We start from the raw sequence: 20,000 nt of genomic DNA, 5'->3' as shown, positions 1-20,000 counted from the left end.
ACACACACACACAGTTGTGGTGATGATAGCCTACTGCAATAACACACACACACACACACACACACACACACAAACACACACACACACAGTTGTGGTGATGATAGCCTACTGCAATAACACACACACACACACACAGTTGTGGTTATGATAGCCTACTGCAATAACACACACACATACACACACACACACACAGTTGTGGTTATGATAGCCTACTGCAATAACACACACACACACACACAGTTGTGGTGATGATAGCCTACTGCAATACGTTCAGAACTTTCATCTCAGCTCAGTTCAGAGTTTCACAGCTCAAAAATGGTCAAAAATAGTGCACATTACTGTACATTTCAGCACTCCATGGAATTATGCAGAAGTGGTCACCTGTGTTGTTCAGCTAGTTAATCTGAGATAAGATAGTTATCTTGCTCATTGCACCTGTGTTGTTCAGCTAGTTAATCTGAGATAAGCTAGTTATCTTGCTCATTGTAATCACCAGGCTACATGCAATAGCTTCCTTTTTCATTCTGGGCTACCCATCTGGAAAAGTATGATTTGTTTTCCCTTCATGTTTTTTGCATAATTGTCAGTAGGAAGCATGCCAGTAGAAATATATATTCATATCTGTGTAGGTGGGATTGCCAGTAGAAATATATATTCATATCTGTGTAAGTGGGATTGCCAGTAGAAATATATATTCATATCTGTGTAGGTGGGATTGTCTGTAATATATATTCATATCTGTGTAGGTGGGATTGTCTGTAATCTAGCAATCTATGAACCATGATGGTGGGATACTCTGACTAAACAATTTTTAAACATGCATGCAGGCTACTGACATAAATAGTTCACATTTCGGCCCAAACATGCATGCAGGCTACTGACATAAACAGTTCACATTTCGGCCCAAACATGCATGCAGGCTACTGACATAAACAGTTTACATTTCGGCCCAAAGTTGGAGACTATGTAGAAATGTGTTGCAATTTCAAAACCGGACTATTCGCGATCTGATTATTGTACAGAGGCATGCTTCATATCCTCATATTCGGTAAGGCCTGCTGTTTATTGTGTGATATATATACGGTTCCGATTAAATTTCATGCAAATTCAAAGTTAAGTTTCTCGAGAACCATTTGTCAGAGCAATTTGCCGCTAATGTCATTTGAAAGCTTAGATTCCGCTCGCTCATGTGATTTCTGTGTGATGAATACGCTGCTCCACCAGCGATTTAGTTGAACACATACACTCCTTACTCTCTCTCTCACACACACCTACACACAGACATGGACAAATGTCAATTTATCTTCAAATGTGTGTGTGTGTGTGTGTGTGTGTGTGTGTGTGTGTGTGTGTGTGTGTGTGTGTGTAGGCTGTGACCATCAATGAAATGAAGGACCAGGTTTTTACCAGCAACTTTACCATGTAAGTACCTCTACTCTCTCTCTCTCTCTCTCCCTCTCTCTCTCTGTCTTTCTCTCTCTCTCTGTCTCTCTCTCACACACACACACACACACACACACACACACACACACACACACTAACTCTCTCTCTCTCTCTGGCAGTATGACAGGGGAGATGTATATGGATCAGCAGGGCATAGACTACAGCCATTGGGGGTTCTGGCAGAACCAAGTGGCTCTGTTTGGCATCATGAGTGTGTGCATGATCCTGGCCTATATTCAGCTGCTCCGCATCAACCGCTGGAAATGACACACAGGTACACACACACACACACACACACACACACACACACACGGGTACACACACACACACACACGCACGCACACACACACACATAGGTGTACACGCACAACGCACGCACGCATGCACACACACACACACACACACATACACACACGCACACACACACACACACATACACGCACGCACATACATTCACACACACACACATACACACACGCACATACACACACACACACACACACACATACACGCACGCACATACATTCACACACACACACATACACACACACACATACACACACGCACATACACACACGCACACACACACACACACCCATACACACTTATACAACTATAGTAACTATAGTAACTATAGTATTAGTATTCAATGTGTCTGTGTCATATTGCTGAACATGGAGTATTTACCTTGTCTTCCACTTTTCAGGTGGTGGAGATGATAACATCAGTCCAGGGATCAATAAAGTATCTATCTATCTATCAGTCCAGGGATCAATAAAGTATCTATCTATCTATCAGTCCAGGGATCAATAAAGCAGACCCGGCGGCAGACACAAATTCACAGACGGGCATTACACCTTTCCAGGGGGGCACTGGAACTTAAATTGATCACGGTAGTTTAAGCTGACACTTGACAAAACATTATAATATGAAAATATAGATCCAATTGTTGTAAAATGGTGCAGCTCCTTTAAGAGAGCCCTGTGCGCAGGGATGAAGAGAGAGAAAGCGAGAGGGGATATGTGTGTTAGAACTGAGATGCGTGTGGAAAAAGACGTGCTGTTCACTGGAGCTAGTGATATTCAAAATAATGCAAAAATAAATCCGCAGATAAAACCAAAATCCTCGTTCATTTGCTAACCACTTTCAGATAGAGTGTTAGGGTTAGCCCCGAAGTTACTGATAACTTCGGCCCTGGAGTGGTAAGCTCCCTGTTCTCCGACTAGGTCAGAAGAAAAAAACTGTAAAGGTTAACGCTATCAAACAAACCCAGAAACTGCTAGGCATACTTCTACTAACTACGATATGAGATATAGCCTACCTGCGAGCCGATAAGCTGTATTTGTCATTGGATGACAGGGGTTAGTGCAGAAGTGAAGTACACTGCGCCACGTAACCTCCTCTCCATTTAGGTGATGGGCTTACCTAATGTTCCTGATTGATTAGCTACGGAATAATACAGATTTTACCAGTTTTATTTGCTACTTGCTAGATTGACAAACGTATTGGCTAGGCCTACATTTAATAAGTGTTCAAAATCAATCTATGGGATTGGGGTTGGTTGGAGCAGCCAAGCTCGTCCAGGGCGGGCACAGATGACTTCCAGGACGGGCCTGGCCCCCCAAAGCCCCCCCATGCCGCCGGGACTGCAATAAAGTATCTATCTATCTATCAGTCCGGACTCAAACACTCCCAGGCCTACTGATGCTGCACATTTAATGAAGATTGTTTCTGTAGAAACGTACAAAACACACTTGATACGATTCACACAGCCACATTCACGTCAGTAGAGGTCTCACTCAGACTACTTCCATTTTACAATGAAAATGTCACTATTCATCTAAGCAAACGGCACATACTGACGAGCCTGACCCACATTAAAATGTAGGGTCTGGGCACTCACCGTTCGCAGTGCTCAGTCCGAGGGGCGGGATAATCGATTGTCTTTCAAATTCCCTCTGCACGCAATAGGACAGCGCTGAGTCCCATGCGTTTCCCCACCAGTGGAGCTAGTTGGCTAGTTCAAACTTTTACCAACTTAAAACCAGCTTAACTCGTGTCACACTGTTGGCCAACAGCAACATCCATCTTCTTTGTTTTCAAGTAGCAGGGAATTCAAGCCAAACCGTTGCAACTCTGCCATCAATCATTATGTTAAGCCCGCCTAACGACTCTATACACGATTTGATTGGCCTGAAAGAAGTTTAATTTTTCGAGCTCACAAGCCAACGGAGAGTTGCTAGACTAGCCCTGGAAGCAAATGTAATTTGCTGCCGCTAGGGTGCGTCTAGATTTCTAGGCTACACCTCTTCTAAATTAACACATGAACTAATAAAACCACATTTCTATGGCATTACATGTTGCTAATGCTATTCATTCATTTTAACACCATCTCAGAAACATTCAATACGGTTCCACAAAGAGATACTAACACAAATACACAGAAATACATTCAATAAGGTTGACAGTGAAGATTCATGTCTTTTCTCAGCATAGAAGTCACTTCCCACTCAGAATAACTGTGAAATACAGAGCAGTTTCCACAGAGCCCTGCTGCCCTCTGCTGGAGTGGAGTGGAGTGGCTGCGCTACACTCTGTTCAATCACATTGTACTGAAGGTGCTACATCCACAATGAGAAATTAACATTAGCCACATTTTTGCATCCAAGTTGTTCTATAAAATAAAAAATCACTGAAATATTTCTGTGTCATTTTTGTTGTCTGTTTTGTTACTAACTGAATAAAATGTCATGGTTGCCATGGTAGCAGTCATGTGAAATACTGTATGTAGCTATGTTGGTTTTATGGAAAATGTATTTAATTCTGTAATAACTGAAGTAGTAACTGAATACAACAGGAAAGCCCTGCAGCGCATAGTGAACACAGCTGGAAGGATTATTGGTGCTTCACTCCCCTCCCTGAAGGACATTTACACCACCCACCTCACCCGCAAGGCGACCAAAATTGTGAGTGATGCAAGTCACCCCGCTCACAATCTGTTCGATCTACTGCCCTCTGGGAAGAGGTACAGAAGCCTGCGCTCCCGCACTACCAGACTCACCAACAGCTTCATACACCAAGCTGTAAGGATGCTGAACTCTCTCCCTCCTCTCCCCCCTCCACCCTCAGCTACATAACATCCTGGACATTGGACCCACAATGGCCGCGTGCACTACTCCACTTGCACACTTGCACACTTGTACACTTTACAACTTGTTGTTGTTGTCCTGAAAACACAACACATCTGCTGCTCTTACATAACTTGCACCACTATGTCACTTTCTTTCTTACTTAGGTCAAACAGAACTACCCAAGCCTTTTATTGGCCTGACTTTGCACTAGTATTTTATTGACTGTCTATGCACAATTTCAACCAAATTTTGCTGCTCTTATTTTTTTTCATTATTATATGTGCCCTCTTATTTACTTACTTTTTTGTTTACTTGAATGTTATGTTTGTCTGTGGACTAAAATTGGTAAAATATGTCTTGTCTTCACCGTGGGATAGTGAGAAACGTAATTTCGATCTCTTTGTATGTCTGGAACATGTGAAGAAATTGACAATAAAGCTGACTTTGACTTTGACTTTGATAATAATAATAATAATTTAATTTTGTCAGCCTATTTTTTTATGGGAAATTGAATCATTTAATTCTGTGTCAATAAAAATGACACATTATCTGTCATGCAGAATATGTAGCAAGTGTTGATTTTATGGAAAAGTGAATCATTTAACTTACACTTAATAAATGTAGTCAGTTTTATACGGTAAGAGTCTGTAAATAGAAACAACCTGAGACTCAGTTATACACATTCACATTTCACAAACACACACACACATTTCCATTCATGTAGCAGACACTTTCATCCAAAGCAACTTACAGCAAGACAATAACATTTAAGCTGCAGTGCAGAGACCTTAGCAAGGAATTACCCCCCTGCATCTGCACCTGCATCTGCCCACACTAGCACTGGGAAGAGAGAGAGGGATGAGGAGAGGAGGAGGTAGAGAAAAAAATAATTCAGTGGAAATGCATGGATTCCAGTTGCTGCTACTGGAAGAAACTGGAATCCATGCATTTCCACTGAATTATTTTTGGAATCTGATCCCTTATCATACCTGTTCATTCTTACTCGTTGCTCGACTTATCGTGACTAAATTCAAGATGGCTGCAAACGTTAAACTTCGTGAAGATACTGTCTGTATAAATCGTCTTGTAAGTAAACTACCAGTGCTTTTTCAAAGTTCTCAATGTCTCGTTTTAAATGTCAGGGCCCTCGGAAGTCTACCAATGAAGTGTGGAGATACATTGAGCCTCGTAAATGGGTGTAAAACAGTGATTTATTTTCATGGCTAGCCCGATGCCGAAGCACCACTACTGAAAAAAGCTGTTGGTAGCATCGGCTAACTAGCGCCAGATTTTGGAGTGCAGGGGACAAGTCAAGATGGGCTATGAGACATACGTTCACACTCGGTATCATGTTGCAATACACTTTAGGTCAATATCACACCGGAATTCTCCTTTAATTAAGGCTGTTTTATCAAAGACACTTAATATCAGATGTCAGATATGTTTAATTAAGACTGTTTTTATCAAAGACACTTAATATCGGATATGTTTAATTAAGACTGTTTTTATCAAAGACACTTAATATCGGATATGTTTAATTAAGACTGTTTTTATCAAAGACAATATCGGATATGTTTAATGAAGACAGTTTTATCAAAGACACTTAATATCAGCAGTGGTGGTGGAAGTACTGAATCTCAGTACTTAAGTAAAAGTACAAATACACAGAGAAATATTTACTTTAGTAAAAGTAAAAGTACCACAATGACAACCCTACTTAAGTAAAAGTAAAAAGTACCTGCTTTTAAATGTACTTTAAGTATTAAAAGTAAAAGTATTTGCATAATGATTTATTCTCTTAATATCTATATTCTAAAAGAACAATTAGTATGGGCTGTGGCATTTTAATTAAGCTAGTTTTAGGTTATACTAGATAGTTTTAAGCTAATTGTGCTTACCATCTGTGGCCCAGTTTACATTCTGACCTACAATTCTAGAGACTGTAATTCTGGTTATCTACTAGGGTGATCTGCTGAGTAGGCCTATATCATTCAGCAAAACACGAGAGCCTGAAGTTTAACGGGGTAGACCAGGAAAACGTCGGGTGGATCGTAATGCCAATTCTGCTGATTGAACAGAAAAGTTGCTGAGAAAGGTGTGTTTATGATTAGGTTCAGTTTTTTCGTTTTTTTCGGCCAGCGGTTCTATAATAGTCTACCATTCATTTGTGCCGCAAATGATCAGACGTGTGACAGAAGCATGGGCATAGCCTGTAACTTCGCTGATCCGCGGATAGCAATCTCATCGGAGAGGAGGCCCTAACGCTGCAGATAACAGACAGAGAAAGGCACAGAACACAGTTGCATGTCCAGTGTAGCCATGGGTCTGGTGAATATAGCCTACCGAATGCAGATGGCTACAAGCTCACGCGTTGCCTGGTCTAGACTATAAGCTTATGTTTCAAAGATTTAGAAGCTGGGCACGTAGCGCTCCAGAATCTGTGGTAGCAACCCCGCCCCCTGGTAAAACAAACGTGTTTGTCAGAGAGAAAAAAAAAACTGATCATAAAATGTATCGTAAAAAGGAACGATGGTGTTGTAGAAATGTAGCGGAGTAAAAGTTCAGATAATTGCTGTAAAATGTAACAAAGTAAAAGTCAAAAGTAGGCCTATGCACTAAATTCTACTTAAGTAAAGTACAAATACGTGGAAAATTTACTTAAGTACAGTAACAAAGTATTTGTACTTACATTCCACCACTGAATATCAGATACATTTAATTAAGACTGTTTTTATTAAAGACACTTAATATCACACACATTTACTTAAGACAGATTTATTTTACAGTTTAGTACCAGATAGTTTAAAGGAACCGTATGTAAGAAATGTATTTCAATTAATCATAAAATGGCCCTGATATGTCACTAGACATTAAGAAATCATGTTCATTTCAAATACTTATATCACTGACAACAGTAGTAGCCAGGATATTGTCATTTTAAAAAGTGAAGTTGCAGCCCTCAACTGATGTTGATGTTGTGTTTTGTCATGTCATGTTGTGTTTTGGCCTGATGCGCCACCCTCCACCTATCTACTAATCACAAAGTCAGCAGTGTTTCGGCATCCGGGTTGGCAACCTCTAGTCAGGGGGGAGGGGGAGGGGATACACCGCTCTACAGTAATTTGAAAGTGATTGCAGTACCAGTTTTGGCCACAATCTTACATATGGTTCCTTTAAATTAACACTGTTTTATCAAAGACACTTAATATCACATACATTTACTTAAAGGTGCTCTAAGCGATGCTGGGTAACGTCACTTCTGTTGACTTTCAAACAGAACAGAGAGCTAGCTCGCTACTTCCTCCCCCTCCCTCCCATGCTGCTCTCGTGCAATTGAAACTCTCCTAAACGCGCATCTCGTCTGTGATTTGCTGGAACAGTTTGTTATGTTTTTATGGGCTAAGTTTGCCCAGGTTGTTTTTGTTGCCGTTTTTGGAGCCTGGGCTGTCCACAGAGATCACGTTTTCTTTTACAGTGTATAAGTGTATTCAGGACACAGACAGCTAGCGGTTGGTTAGGTGCTGTTTGCAGTAAGTGACATAAAATGTTTAGCCTAAAAAACGTGTGGCATCGCTTAGAGCACCTTTAAGACAGTTTTATTTCATACAGTTAAGTATCAGAGAGCTTTAATTAAGACTTTTATTTCATACAGTTGAGTATCAGAGAGTTTTAATTAAGACTTGTATTTAAGACAGTTTCATTCCACAAGTTAATTTGGTTTCACACTCACACAGATAGACTTGCCTGTCTGATACAGATCCTGACCAATCAGCTTTTCATAGCAGAGAGATCTCTCTGCTCATTGGCTAACAGACTGTCCTAACCAGTCAGTTTGAGTGCTATCATTGCCCATTGGCTAAGAATAGTCTCTCCTAACTAATCACCATGGAGTTTAATGGCAGCATCTCAATACAGAAACACACACACAAACACACACACTCTCTCTCTCTCTCACACACACACACACTCTCTCTCTAACACACATACACACACACAGGGTTCATGAGTGTGTGTGTGTGAGCCTGATTGATGGCACGGTGGCATTAGAGAACACACACACTCTCTCTCCCTCTCTCTCTCTCTCTCACACTCTCTCACACGCACACACACTCACACACACATACACACACACGCACGCGCACACACACACACACACACACACACACACACACACACACACACACACTAAGTGATGGCACAGTTGCTTGTGTGTCACTCTCACCCTTTTGGCCACCGCTGCTGCATCCTAGTCTCTGATTGGTCAGGGACTGCATCAGTTGTCCAGATCAGATCTTTCATCTGTGTTTACAGGACGGCTCAAGGCCAAATCAGCTCAAAGAAGCACAAGGCAAAGCAGGAGTAGAAACAACAAAGTATGTGTGTGTGTACCTGCTTGTGTCAGCATCAGTGTGTGATAGAAAGAGAGATCAAGAGGTGTGTGGAATGTGTGTGTGTGTGGGTGTGGGTGTTGAATGTGTGAGTGTTGAATGTATGTGTGCGTGGGTGTTGAAGGTGTGTGTGTGAGTAGGTGTTGCATGTTTGTGTGAGTGTTGAATACGTGAGTGTTAAATGTGTGTGTGTGTGTGTGTGTTGAATGTGTGTTACTGTTGCATTTGTGCTTTTTTAATACCACACACTATGTACAGTGTATGACTGCAAGGTGTGTGTGTGTGTGTGCAGTGTATGACTGCAATATAATATAATATAATATAATATTCTAAAACAAATAGTTCCAGCTTACTAATAAGGAGAGGGGACACAGCACTCAAAAAGTGCCCGATGAGTGCCCAATAGGTGCCCAATAGATGCCCAATAGATGCCCAATAGGTGCCCAATAGATGCCCAATAGGTGCCCAATAGATGCCAGATGAGTGCCCAATAGGTGCCCAATAGATGCCAGATGAGTGCCCAATAGATGCCCAATAGGTGCCCAATAGATGCCCAATAGATGCCCAATAGATGCCAGATGAGTGCCCAGTAGGTGCCCAATAGATGCCCAATAGGTGCCCAATAGATGCCCAATAGATGCCAGATGAGTGCCCAATAGATGCCAGATGAGTGCCAATAGGTGCCCAATAGGTGCCAGATGAGTGCCCAATAGATGCCCAATAGATGCCCAATAGATGCCAGATGAGTGCCCAATAGATGCCCAATAGATGCCCAATAGATGCCAGATGAGTGCCCAATAGATGCCCAATAGGTGCCCAATAAAGTTACAATATGGCTGCCGAGTGGAGGGACCTGCTGTTGTGCCTTTTTCCCTGTTCTTTGTGTGAGCGCAGGTGCGTTAATTGGCCATTGATGACGTCATGCTGGAGTTCCAATCCGAGCTGTCAGTCAACAGATAAAAGTGACCTGGACCTGTGCGTCGAGGGTGTGGTTGGGTGCGCTATGCCGAAGTGCTTGCCAGTGTGAGAGGCTGCGCAGTAGCTCAAACATGTGACCGCAGCGCCGGATTTGAAATTGGACAATGAAATATTTAGCCTCTTTCTTGTTTTCTCTTTTTTTTGTATATAGTTCATCAATAAATCTTTTGAAGAGCATTTTTGACTTGTCCGCAAGTGAAATTCCACCACACCTGCCTAAAAGGACTTTGGTTCCAGTCCTTGATTATGATTGGCTAAATGGCGTTGGATGATGATGTAGAACCCAATGCTACCTTTCACGTTGAGAGCATTCCATTCTACATTACTACACAAATTGATACAAGTTTACACAAATTTAGATAAGTTTACAGTTGCTGAGTCACCAAATCTGACAGAAGAAATATATTTGTTGACGGAGGAATGAATATCTAAGAATAGATTGTTACATTTCTCGGTGCCTTAATTTTATGAAATCTTGCCAGTAATCTGTAGGAGCTGTTTTAGCAAAGCAATAAGCCAGGACCCTTGGCTGTTCTAAAGGTTCTAAAGCAATAAGCCAGGACCCTTGGCTGTTCTAAAGGTTCTAAAGCAATAACGGCCTTGAGGGGTTCTAAAAGCACTGGAACCAACGGCCTTGAGGGGTTCTAAATGCACTGGAACCAACGGCCTCGAGGGTTCTAAAAGCACTGGAACCAACGGCCTCGAGGGGCTTATTGCTTAAATGTGTGTGTATTTTTTATGACTTGTGCTTCTCTGTGTGTGTGTGTTTGTGTGTGTGTGTGTGTGTGTGTGTATGTGTGTATTTGTATGTGTGTGTGATTGTAGTGTTACACTGCAGGACTCTATTTACATAATGAAGTGAAGTGGCTGTCTTTACTTAAATATTCATGTCAGAGTGTTTGTGTGTGTGTGTGTGTGCGTGTGTTTGTATTAGCATGTTCAGTCAGTGTGTGTGTGTGTGTGTGTGTGTGTGTGTGTGTGTGTGTGTGTGTGTATTAGCATGTCCAGTCACTGTGTGTGTGTGTGTGTGTTTGTATTAGCATGTCCAGTCAGTGTGTGTGTGTGTGTTTGTATTAGCATGTCTAGTCAGTGTGTGTGTGTGTGTTTGCTGGTTGTAGTACAGCATAACACACAGCTTGTTGTCGAGCTTGAGAGTGTGTGTGTGTGTGTGTGTGTGTTTGTATTAGCATGTCCAGTCAGTGTGTGTGTGTGTGTGTGTGTTAGTATTCCCAAAGGGAGGATTTGTCAGGTGAGTGTGTGTGTGTGTGTGTGTGTGTGTGTGTGTGTGTGTTAGTATTCCCAAAGGGAGGATTGGTCAGGTGAGTGTGTGTGTGTGTGTGTGTGTGTGTGTGTGTGTGTGTGTGTTAGTATTCCCAAAGGGAGGATTGGTCAGGTGAGTGTGTGTGTGTGTGTGTGTGTGTTAGTATTCCCAAAGGGAGGATTGGTCAGGTGTGTGTGTGTGTGTGTGTGTGTGTTAGTATTCCCAAAGGGAGGATTGGTCAGGTGAGTGTGTGTGTGTGTGTGTGTGTGTGTGTGTGTGTGTGTGTGTGTTAGTATTCCCAAAGGGAGGATTGGTCAGGTGAGTGTGTGTGTGTGTGTGTGTGTGTGTGTGTTAGTATTCCCAAAGGGAGGATTGGTCAGGTGAGTGTGTGTGTGTGTGTGTGTGTGTGTGTGTGTTAGTATTCCCAAAGGGAGGATTGGTCAGGTGAGTGTGTGTGTGTGTGTGTGTGTGTGTGTGTGTGTGTGTGTGTGTGTTAGTATTCCCAAAGGGAGGATTGGTCAGGTGAGTGTGTGTGTGTGTGTGTGTGTGTGTGTGTGTGTGTGTGTGTTAGTATTCCCAAAGGGAGGATTGGTCAGGTGAGTGTGTTTTAGTGGTCAACGCCCCCGTGTGGTCTCCATGGAGATAACGCCCAGCTGCAGTCCTGATGGCCAGCTGACTCCGCCCACAGAGCTCCAGCTCAAACCAATCAGGATCCGCGGATCCACAGGTCACGCCTCCCTCAGGCCCAACCGACCAATAGCGACCTGCCTGGCCTGAGGAGGGAGGGAGAGATGGAGGGAGAGAGGAGAGTGGTGGAGGGAGAGAGGGATGGAGGGATAGAGAGATGGAGGGAGAGAGGGGTGGAGGGAGAGAGAGATGGAGAGAGAGAGGGATAGAAGGAGAGAGAGATGGAGAGAGAGAGAGATGGAGGGAGAGAGATGGAGAGAGAGGGATAGAAGGAGAGAGAGATAGGGGGAATGAAAGATGGAGAGAGACAAAGAGAGAGAGTGGAGATAAAGAGACAGATGGAAAGAGAGAGAGATAGAGAGAGACAAAGAGACAGATTGAAGGAGAGAGGGAGATGGAGGGAGAGAGATGGAGAGAGGGATGGAACCAGAGAAACAAGTAAGTTAGAGGACTAACATGAATATCTATGGTATGGTATCCAGATGAAGACAGGATATCTATGCTATCCAGGCACAGACAGAATATCTATGGTATCCAGGCACAGACAGAATATCTATGGTATCCAGGCACAGACAGAATATCTATGGTATCCAGATGAAGACAGAATATCTATGGTATCCAGGCACAGACAGAATATCTAGGGTATCCAGGCATAGACAGAATATCTATGGTATCCAGATGAAGACAGAATAGCTATGGTATCCAGGCACAGACAGAATATCTATGGTATCCAGGCACAGACAGAATATCTATGGTATCCAGATGAAGACAGAATATCTATGGTATCCAGGCACAGACAGAATATCTATGGTATCCAGGCACAGACAGAATATCTATGGTATCCAGATGAAGACAGAATATCTATGGTATCCAGGCACAGACAGAATATCTATGGTATCCAGGCACAGACAGAATATCTATGGTATCCAGATGAAGACAGAATATCTATGGTATCCAGGCACAGACAAAATATCTATAGTATCCAGGCACAGACAGAATATCTATGGTATTCAGGCACAGACAGAATATCTATGGTATCCAGGCACAGACAGAATATCTATGGTATTCAGATGAAGACAGAATATCTATGGTATTCAGACAGGATATCTGAGCTGAAGTAAGTACTGGTGACACAGAGCTTCAGGAATCATGGCCCATAGTTACCATGACATCCACAAATGTGTCCGCTCCAAAAAACACTTCAAAATATTCCTAAATATTTGGAGAATGTTACAAACCCTCGTAGGTGGCATTCACACATACAGACACAGACACACACGCAAAAGTACACACACACGCACAAGTACACACACACACACACACACACACACACTAGAGCCCGACCGATAAAGGATTTTGAAGGCCGATACCAATACAAATATTTGTTGATTTAAAAATCCGATATTCCGATATATCAGACGATTTTTTTTTTCAGAAACGCGCAACAAAACATTAACAGATTTCCCTAACATTAGTTATTTGTAGTTATTTATGAGTATTGACTAAAATAATATGATAATGCATTTCAAAAACAAACTTTATTTGTTTATTTTTAAATAATATTGTCACAGTGGAACAGAGGAACATCGAAATGTATAAAGGTTCTGATAAATAAAATGTATAAAAATAGAAACTTAAGATATGAAACTTAGTCTTTTGAACAAAAACATAATCATAACAATAACAACCAAATCAAAGTTACCAGTATTAAAAGACTTAGTAAGCTTCATAAATATAACTTTGAACTAAGACTTAATAATTACAAAAAATAATGATGACATTATTACTATCATTGTACCACCAACACTGCATCACTGGCGAAGAAAGCTCAGCGCCGCCTGTACTTCCTGCGGAAACTCAGGCGAGCAAGTGCTCCACCAGCCATCATGACCACATTCTACCGAGGCACCATTGAGAGCATCCTCTCCAGCTGTATCGCTGTGTGGGGCGGAAGCTGCACTGAATACAACAGGAAAGCCCTGCAGCGCATAGTGAACACAGCTGGAAGGATTATTGGTGCTTCACTCCCCTCCCTGAAGGACATTTACACCACCCACCTCACCCGCAAGGCGACCAAAATTGTGAGTGATGCAAGTCACCCCGCTCACAATCTGTTTGATCTACTGCCCTCTGGGAAGAGGTACAGAAGCCTGCGCTCCCGCACCACCAGACTCACCAACAGCTTCATACACCAGGCTGTTAGGATGCTGAACTCTCTCCCCCCTCCACCCTCAGCTACATAACATCCTGGACTTTTAGACCCACAATGGCTGCCTTGCACTACTCCACTTGCACTACTCCACTTGTACACTTGCAACTTGTTGTTATTGTCCTGTTGTCCTGAACACTTCTGAACACACTTCTGCTGCTCTTACATAACTTGCACCACTATGCCACTTGCATACTTAGGTCAAACAAAACTACCTCAGCCATTTATTGGCCTGACTTTTGCACTATTATATTGACTGTCTACTGTATGCACAATTGCACAATTTCTACCAAATTTTGCTGCTCTTATTTCTTCATTGTATGTGCCTTCTTATTTTTACTTTTTATATTGTTTACTTGAATGTTATGTTTGTCTGTGGACCTAATTGGTAAAATATGTCTCCACCGTGGGATAGTAGGAAACGCAATTTCGATCTCTTTGTATGTCTTGACATGTGAAGAAATTGACAATAAAGTAGACTTTGACTTTGACTTTGATCATTTGTATTATCATTAAACAAGATAAAGGTCACTCTTAAATGTTTGAGTGTGCGTGTGTAATAATGAGTCCCTATTGCCTTATAAGCTACCTTATAATTACAATGTCAGCTTGCTTATCCCTTTACCTGCACTTTTAAAATTATTTCCATCAAGCTACATCAAACCATTTTCAATCATCAGTTGCTGCCTGCCTTATAAAACCTACTATTTAGTGATCTAAATCCATTATGTAACTCGTTAATGCTGCGGCTGAACGACAGTCTGAAACGCACACTTGGCGTCATTGGATTTCACACACGTGTAAAAGAAAAGCTAACTTTTATGCACAAGCTACGTTTTGCACAAGCTACGTTTGATACTTTTTCCCTATGTCTAAATGTTAACTCCTCGCACGTCTAACTTACATTTTACAATGCAGGGACTGTAACTACAGATATACTAGTTATAAATCATTACTTTATTTAGGCAGAATAAGTTTGTTGTGGTTTCCAAGCTCATTAATGTTAACGTTAGCGGTCTTCCACTGATATTCATGGCATTAGCTAGCTTTGTGGTTAGCTAGTCTATGATGAGCCCTAATTTAGCAATGGATAACGTCATACTGCAAATTGTAAAACATACGCTTTCAAAATAACAGGCCGGGGAGAGATGATACGTCTCACTGCTATAACTGTCACGCTATTAAAGAAATACATCTTCAGTCACATTGTCAAAAGTTAAAAGGACAGACAGTCAACTACACTGTAACAACGTAACGTAATTACTAGCTAATTCCGCTTCACTCTCGGCTTATTTAACAGCAGCAAAACTGGACATTGTTTTCACAAATTTTGTCATGCTTATTTGAGTTAAGAGAACTGATGGAGATGTTCTTTTAATTGTTATTTCAAGCAATGTTAACCTGGCAATAGCCAGATGAATTTCGCTCCGCCTAGCTCCACTCATCCATCTGGAACCGATCCATTGAAGTGTTGCTTCAGAAGGCTGGGCCTAATCAAAAAATGCTTGCATATGATTGAATAAGCCACTTGTCCGTCATCTATTGATGTGCTACTTCAACCACTCACATCGAAGCCAACCCGTGACGCTGATAACAGTCTCACAGTCGCTTCTACGCTATGTCACATCTATGAAACTCCCGCCCTGCGTCCTGATTGGCTAAACTATAAAGTTGGTTGGAGAAATCACTCTCAATGGAAGAGGTCCCAGATGGATGTGAGTGAAGCTAGGCGGAGCTAAGCGGAACGACATTCATCTGGCTAGGGTCAGGTTAAAGCAATGTATGTCTCGTGACCAAATCACCATGAACACACTTCACTGATGATCTCACTCGTGGATAACTGGTTCTCTCTGCCCGACTCTGGCTGGATCAGCAGGTTGCAGGATGTGTGGCGCGTTATACACGAGTGTTGCCAGCAGGGACGGTGTAGAGTGCCCTCTGGTGGACAAACTATACAACGACAACACTCATGACATGGTTGAAGCTTGTTTCGTCCGTTTTTATTTTATTTTTAAAATATTCATTTGTCGGCCATTATAAATGCCGATACCGAAAATGCCTAATATCGGCCGATAATATCGGCCCACCGATAAATCGGTCGGGCTCTAACACACACACATACACACACACACACACATGCATTCACTCTCTCTCTCACACACACACACAGAGGGTCAGGACAGAAGACCTTTAAGGCCCAGAATCTGCGAAACCCCGCCCCTCTCTGGTGCCAGCCAATGCCTTCTCACCTTTGAGGCTGTAGGCTCCGCCCTTGTGCTGTAATTGGTAGACGTCGCAGGAGGCGCGGTTTGAGTCCAGGGTGGCAGAGTCGGCCTTGCGGGCGCCGATGAAGCCGTGTTCCCCCCGCAGCACGATCAGAGGACGGTTAATCAGCCGCACGGTGAACTGCTCCGACTCACCTGTCAACAACAACAAACAAACAAACAAACAAACACAGACAGTGACGGTTAATCAGCCGCACGGTGAACTGCTCCGACTCGCCTGTCAACAACAACAACAACAACAACAAACAAACAAACAAACAAACACAGACAGTGATGGTTAATCAGCTGCACGCTGAACTGCTCCGACTTACCTGTAAGCAACAACAAACAAACACAGCCAATTCATCTGGGTGGAGGCCCTCATAGAGAGCCAATTCATCTAGGTGGAGGACCCTGGGCCCATAGAGAGCCAATTCATCTGGGTGGAGGCCCCCATAGAGAGCCAATTCATCTGGATGGAGGCCCCTGGCCCATAGGGAGCCAATTCATCTGGGTGGAGGCCCCTGGCCCATAGGGAGCCAATTCATCTAGGTGGAGGACCCTGGGCCCATAGAGAGCCAATTCATCTGGGTGGAGGACCCTGGGCCCATAGAGAGCCAATTCATCTGGGTGGAGGCCCCCATAGAGAGCCAATTCATCTGGGTGGAGGCCGTGGGCCCATAGGGAGCCAATTCATCTAGGTGGAGGACCCTGGGCCCATAGAGAGCCAATTCATCTGGGTGGAGGCCCCCATAGAGAGCCAATTCATCTGGGTGGAGGCCATGGGCCCATAGGGAGCCTGGCGGCCCCTCATAAACAATCCTCTACTCTCTCTCTCTCTCTCTCACACACAAGCATTGAGCTGTTGCCATGGCGCCGCCGCGTTCGGACGCCTTTTTGGTTGCTCCGCCTAACTTGTGCTTATATTTACTCTTTTACCTTTTATTAACCCCTAATTTTTTGCACTTTTCCACTGCACTGATTACGTATGATGGCGTTACACTCCGAAACATCGGAAATGAATTGCCTTTTTTGTTTCGGGATGTTTTAATTGACGATTCTACCTGGCCGACTGAGATTCTCCGAGATGCATCAGGGAACCATGGAGACGCATCTCGGCGCAGAAGGAAAAAACACCGAGGAAAACGAGCCGGGGCCCGAAACAGATTGCGGAATAGAGCTCATAGGCCTCCACTGCCTAGCATTCTCCTAGCCAATGTCCAGTCTCTTGTGAACAAGATGGATGAACTAAGAGCGAGGATACAGTTTCAAAGAGACATCAGGGACTGTAACATTCTATGCTTTACTGAGACATGGCTAACTGAACTTGTTCCGGACAGTGCCATCACTCCGGTGGAGTTTTTCTCTGCTGCTCGCTCTGACAGGACTGAGGAATCTGGAAAATCGAAAGGTGGCGGTGTTTGCATCATGACCAACAGCAAGTGGTGTGATCCTAGAAATGTCACCGTTCTCTCAAAGTCCTGCTCGCCTCATCTAGAACATCTAGCGATCGTCTGTCGACCCTTCTACCTGCCCCGTGAGTTTACTTCGGTAATATTCAACGCTGTCTACATTCCTCCACAAGCCAACACAGATGCTGCGGTTTCAGAATTGCAAGAAGTGTTAAATAGACAACAACACACGCACCCTGAAGCTGCGCTTATTGTGGCCGGTGATTTCAATCAAGTACATCTGAACCGGTCCATGCCTGAATTTATTCAACACATTCACTTCCCTACACGTGGTGACAACACACTGGATCACTGCTACACACAGTTCAAGAACAGTTACAAAGCGAAGTCTCTACCAGCTTTCGGAAAATCAGATCATGCCGCTGTTTTCCTACTGCCTATGTACAAACAGAGAAGTCGGACGGACCCACCAGTGACGAAGGAGGTCAAGCGCTGGACTGACCAATCGGAAGCCAGGCTACAGGACGCCCTTAGCAACGTTGACTGGGAGATGTTCAAGACGAACTCTGCTGACATCAATGAGTTTACGGAAGTATCATTGAGTTACATCAATATGCTAACTGATTCCATCATCCCAACTGTAAAGATCCGAAGCTTCCCTAACCAGAAACCATGGGTGGATAGAGAAGTGAGAACGGCATTAAAGACACGCACCATGACTTATAATGCTGGGCTTATTTCAGGGGATATGACGGATTACAAAGCAGCATCTTATAGTTTACGTAGAGCTATTAAAGATGCTAAGCGGCGCTATAGAGACAGAGTTGAAGCTGATTTCTTGGAGGGTGATCCAGCACGAGTGTGGAAAGGACTCCGAACCATCACTGGCTTTGAAAGAAAGTCCCCTCCTATGATGAATGTGAGTAAAGCCCTCCCTGATGAACTTAATGCTTTTTATGCTCGCTTTGACATGAAAAACACAGACTATATTGGACTAGCTGCAGCATGTGAAGCAAATGAGGATGCACCTTTCTGTGTCTCTGAGGTCGATGTGAGCAATGCCTTTAGGAGGGTAAATTGTAGAAAAGCTACTGGACCGGATGGAATTTCAAACAGGGTTTTGAAATCCTGCGCTGCTCAGTTAGCTCCTGTGTTCACTTATATCTTTAACACATCATTGGCTCAAGAGACAGTTCCTACTTGCCTCAAGCAGTCTGTTATTGTTCCAGTACCGAAAAACAAAAGTCCATCATGTCTGAATGACTACCGCCCAGTAGCCCTGACGTCTACAGTGATGAAGTGTTTTGAGAAGCTTGTGAAAAACATTATCTGCTCATCCCTCCCTGCCTCCTTCGACCCCCTCCAATTTGCTTACAGAGCCAACAGGTCTACAGAGGATGCCATCTCAAACCTCATGCACACCACCTTAACTCACCTGGAGGAGGGGAATGGGAATTATGTGAGGATGCTGTTCATTGACTTTAGTTCAGCATTCAACACGATAGTACCTCTCACCTTGGTCACAAAGATGAAGGCCTTAGGACTGAACACCACCCTGTGTCACTGGATATTTGACTTCCTCACCAACCGTTCACAAGTGGTTAGAGTGGGGGGTCTGACATCTGACTCATTAACCATCAGCACTGGTGCTCCCCAAGGCTGTGTTTTGAGTCCACTGCTGTACAACATCTACACACATGACTGCAAAGCCAACAGTAGTCATACCTCAATCATCAAGTTTGCAGATGACACAGTGATCTTGGGCCTGATTAGTAACAACAATGAACAGTTCTACTTGGATCAGGTTGATGAGGTGGCACAGTGGTGTCAATCTAACAGCTTGACACTGAATATCAATAAAACCAAGGAAATGGTAGTGGATTACAGAAGGCAGCAGCAGAACTACAGTTACACCCCACTAATGATCAGCGGGCAACCTGTAGAGAGAGTCACAAGTTTTAAATACCTTGGTGTCCACATTACTGAAGACTTAACATGGACTGTTAACACTCAATATGTTCTGAAGAAGTCCAGACAACGACTCTACTTCCTTCGTCAGCTAAGGAAATTCAAAGTTTCTACATCCATCATGAAGGCCTTTTACACTTCAGCGGTTGAGAGTGTTCTAACTGGTAGCATCATCACCTGGTATGGGAACTCCACAGTTAGAGATTGTAGTACTCTGCAGAGAGTAGTGCGCTCAGCTGAACGTACTATAAGAACTCAA

General features: G+C 43.2%; 3 protein-coding genes across 3 annotated transcripts in view; 1 reads left to right on the top strand and 2 right to left on the bottom strand.

Annotated features, from left to right (window-relative positions):
* Positions 1-2,246, top strand: part of abcg2b (ATP-binding cassette, sub-family G (WHITE), member 2b) — a 30,157-nt gene extending 27,911 nt beyond the window's left edge. Inside the window, exons 15-17 of the mRNA XM_042104253.1 lie at positions 1,370-1,422; positions 1,563-1,717; positions 2,150-2,246. Of these exons, the coding sequence (XP_041960187.1) occupies positions 1,370-1,422; positions 1,563-1,710 (201 nt within the window). The 3' untranslated portion in view covers positions 1,711-1,717; positions 2,150-2,246. The remainder of the gene's footprint in view (positions 1-1,369; positions 1,423-1,562; positions 1,718-2,149) is intronic.
* Positions 1-20,000, bottom strand: part of LOC121718522 — an 823,508-nt gene that overhangs the window by 464,518 nt on the left and 338,990 nt on the right. The gene's annotated exons all lie outside the window — the stretch shown is intronic.
* Positions 11,682-20,000, bottom strand: part of LOC121718908 (fascin-like) — an 18,370-nt gene continuing 10,051 nt past the window's right edge. Inside the window, exons 5-6 of the mRNA XM_042104343.1 lie at positions 16,347-16,517; positions 11,682-11,974 (exon numbers count right to left, since the gene is read on the bottom strand). Of these exons, the coding sequence (XP_041960277.1) occupies positions 11,769-11,974; positions 16,347-16,517 (377 nt within the window). The 3' untranslated portion in view covers positions 11,682-11,768. The remainder of the gene's footprint in view (positions 11,975-16,346; positions 16,518-20,000) is intronic.

This window comes from Alosa sapidissima, chromosome 9 (genome assembly GCF_018492685.1).
Source record: "Alosa sapidissima isolate fAloSap1 chromosome 9, fAloSap1.pri, whole genome shotgun sequence".
Taxonomy (NCBI): Eukaryota; Metazoa; Chordata; class Actinopteri; order Clupeiformes; family Clupeidae; genus Alosa; species Alosa sapidissima.
The sequence above is the reverse complement of the archived record's forward strand: the minus strand, read 5'-3'. Positions and strand labels throughout refer to the sequence as shown.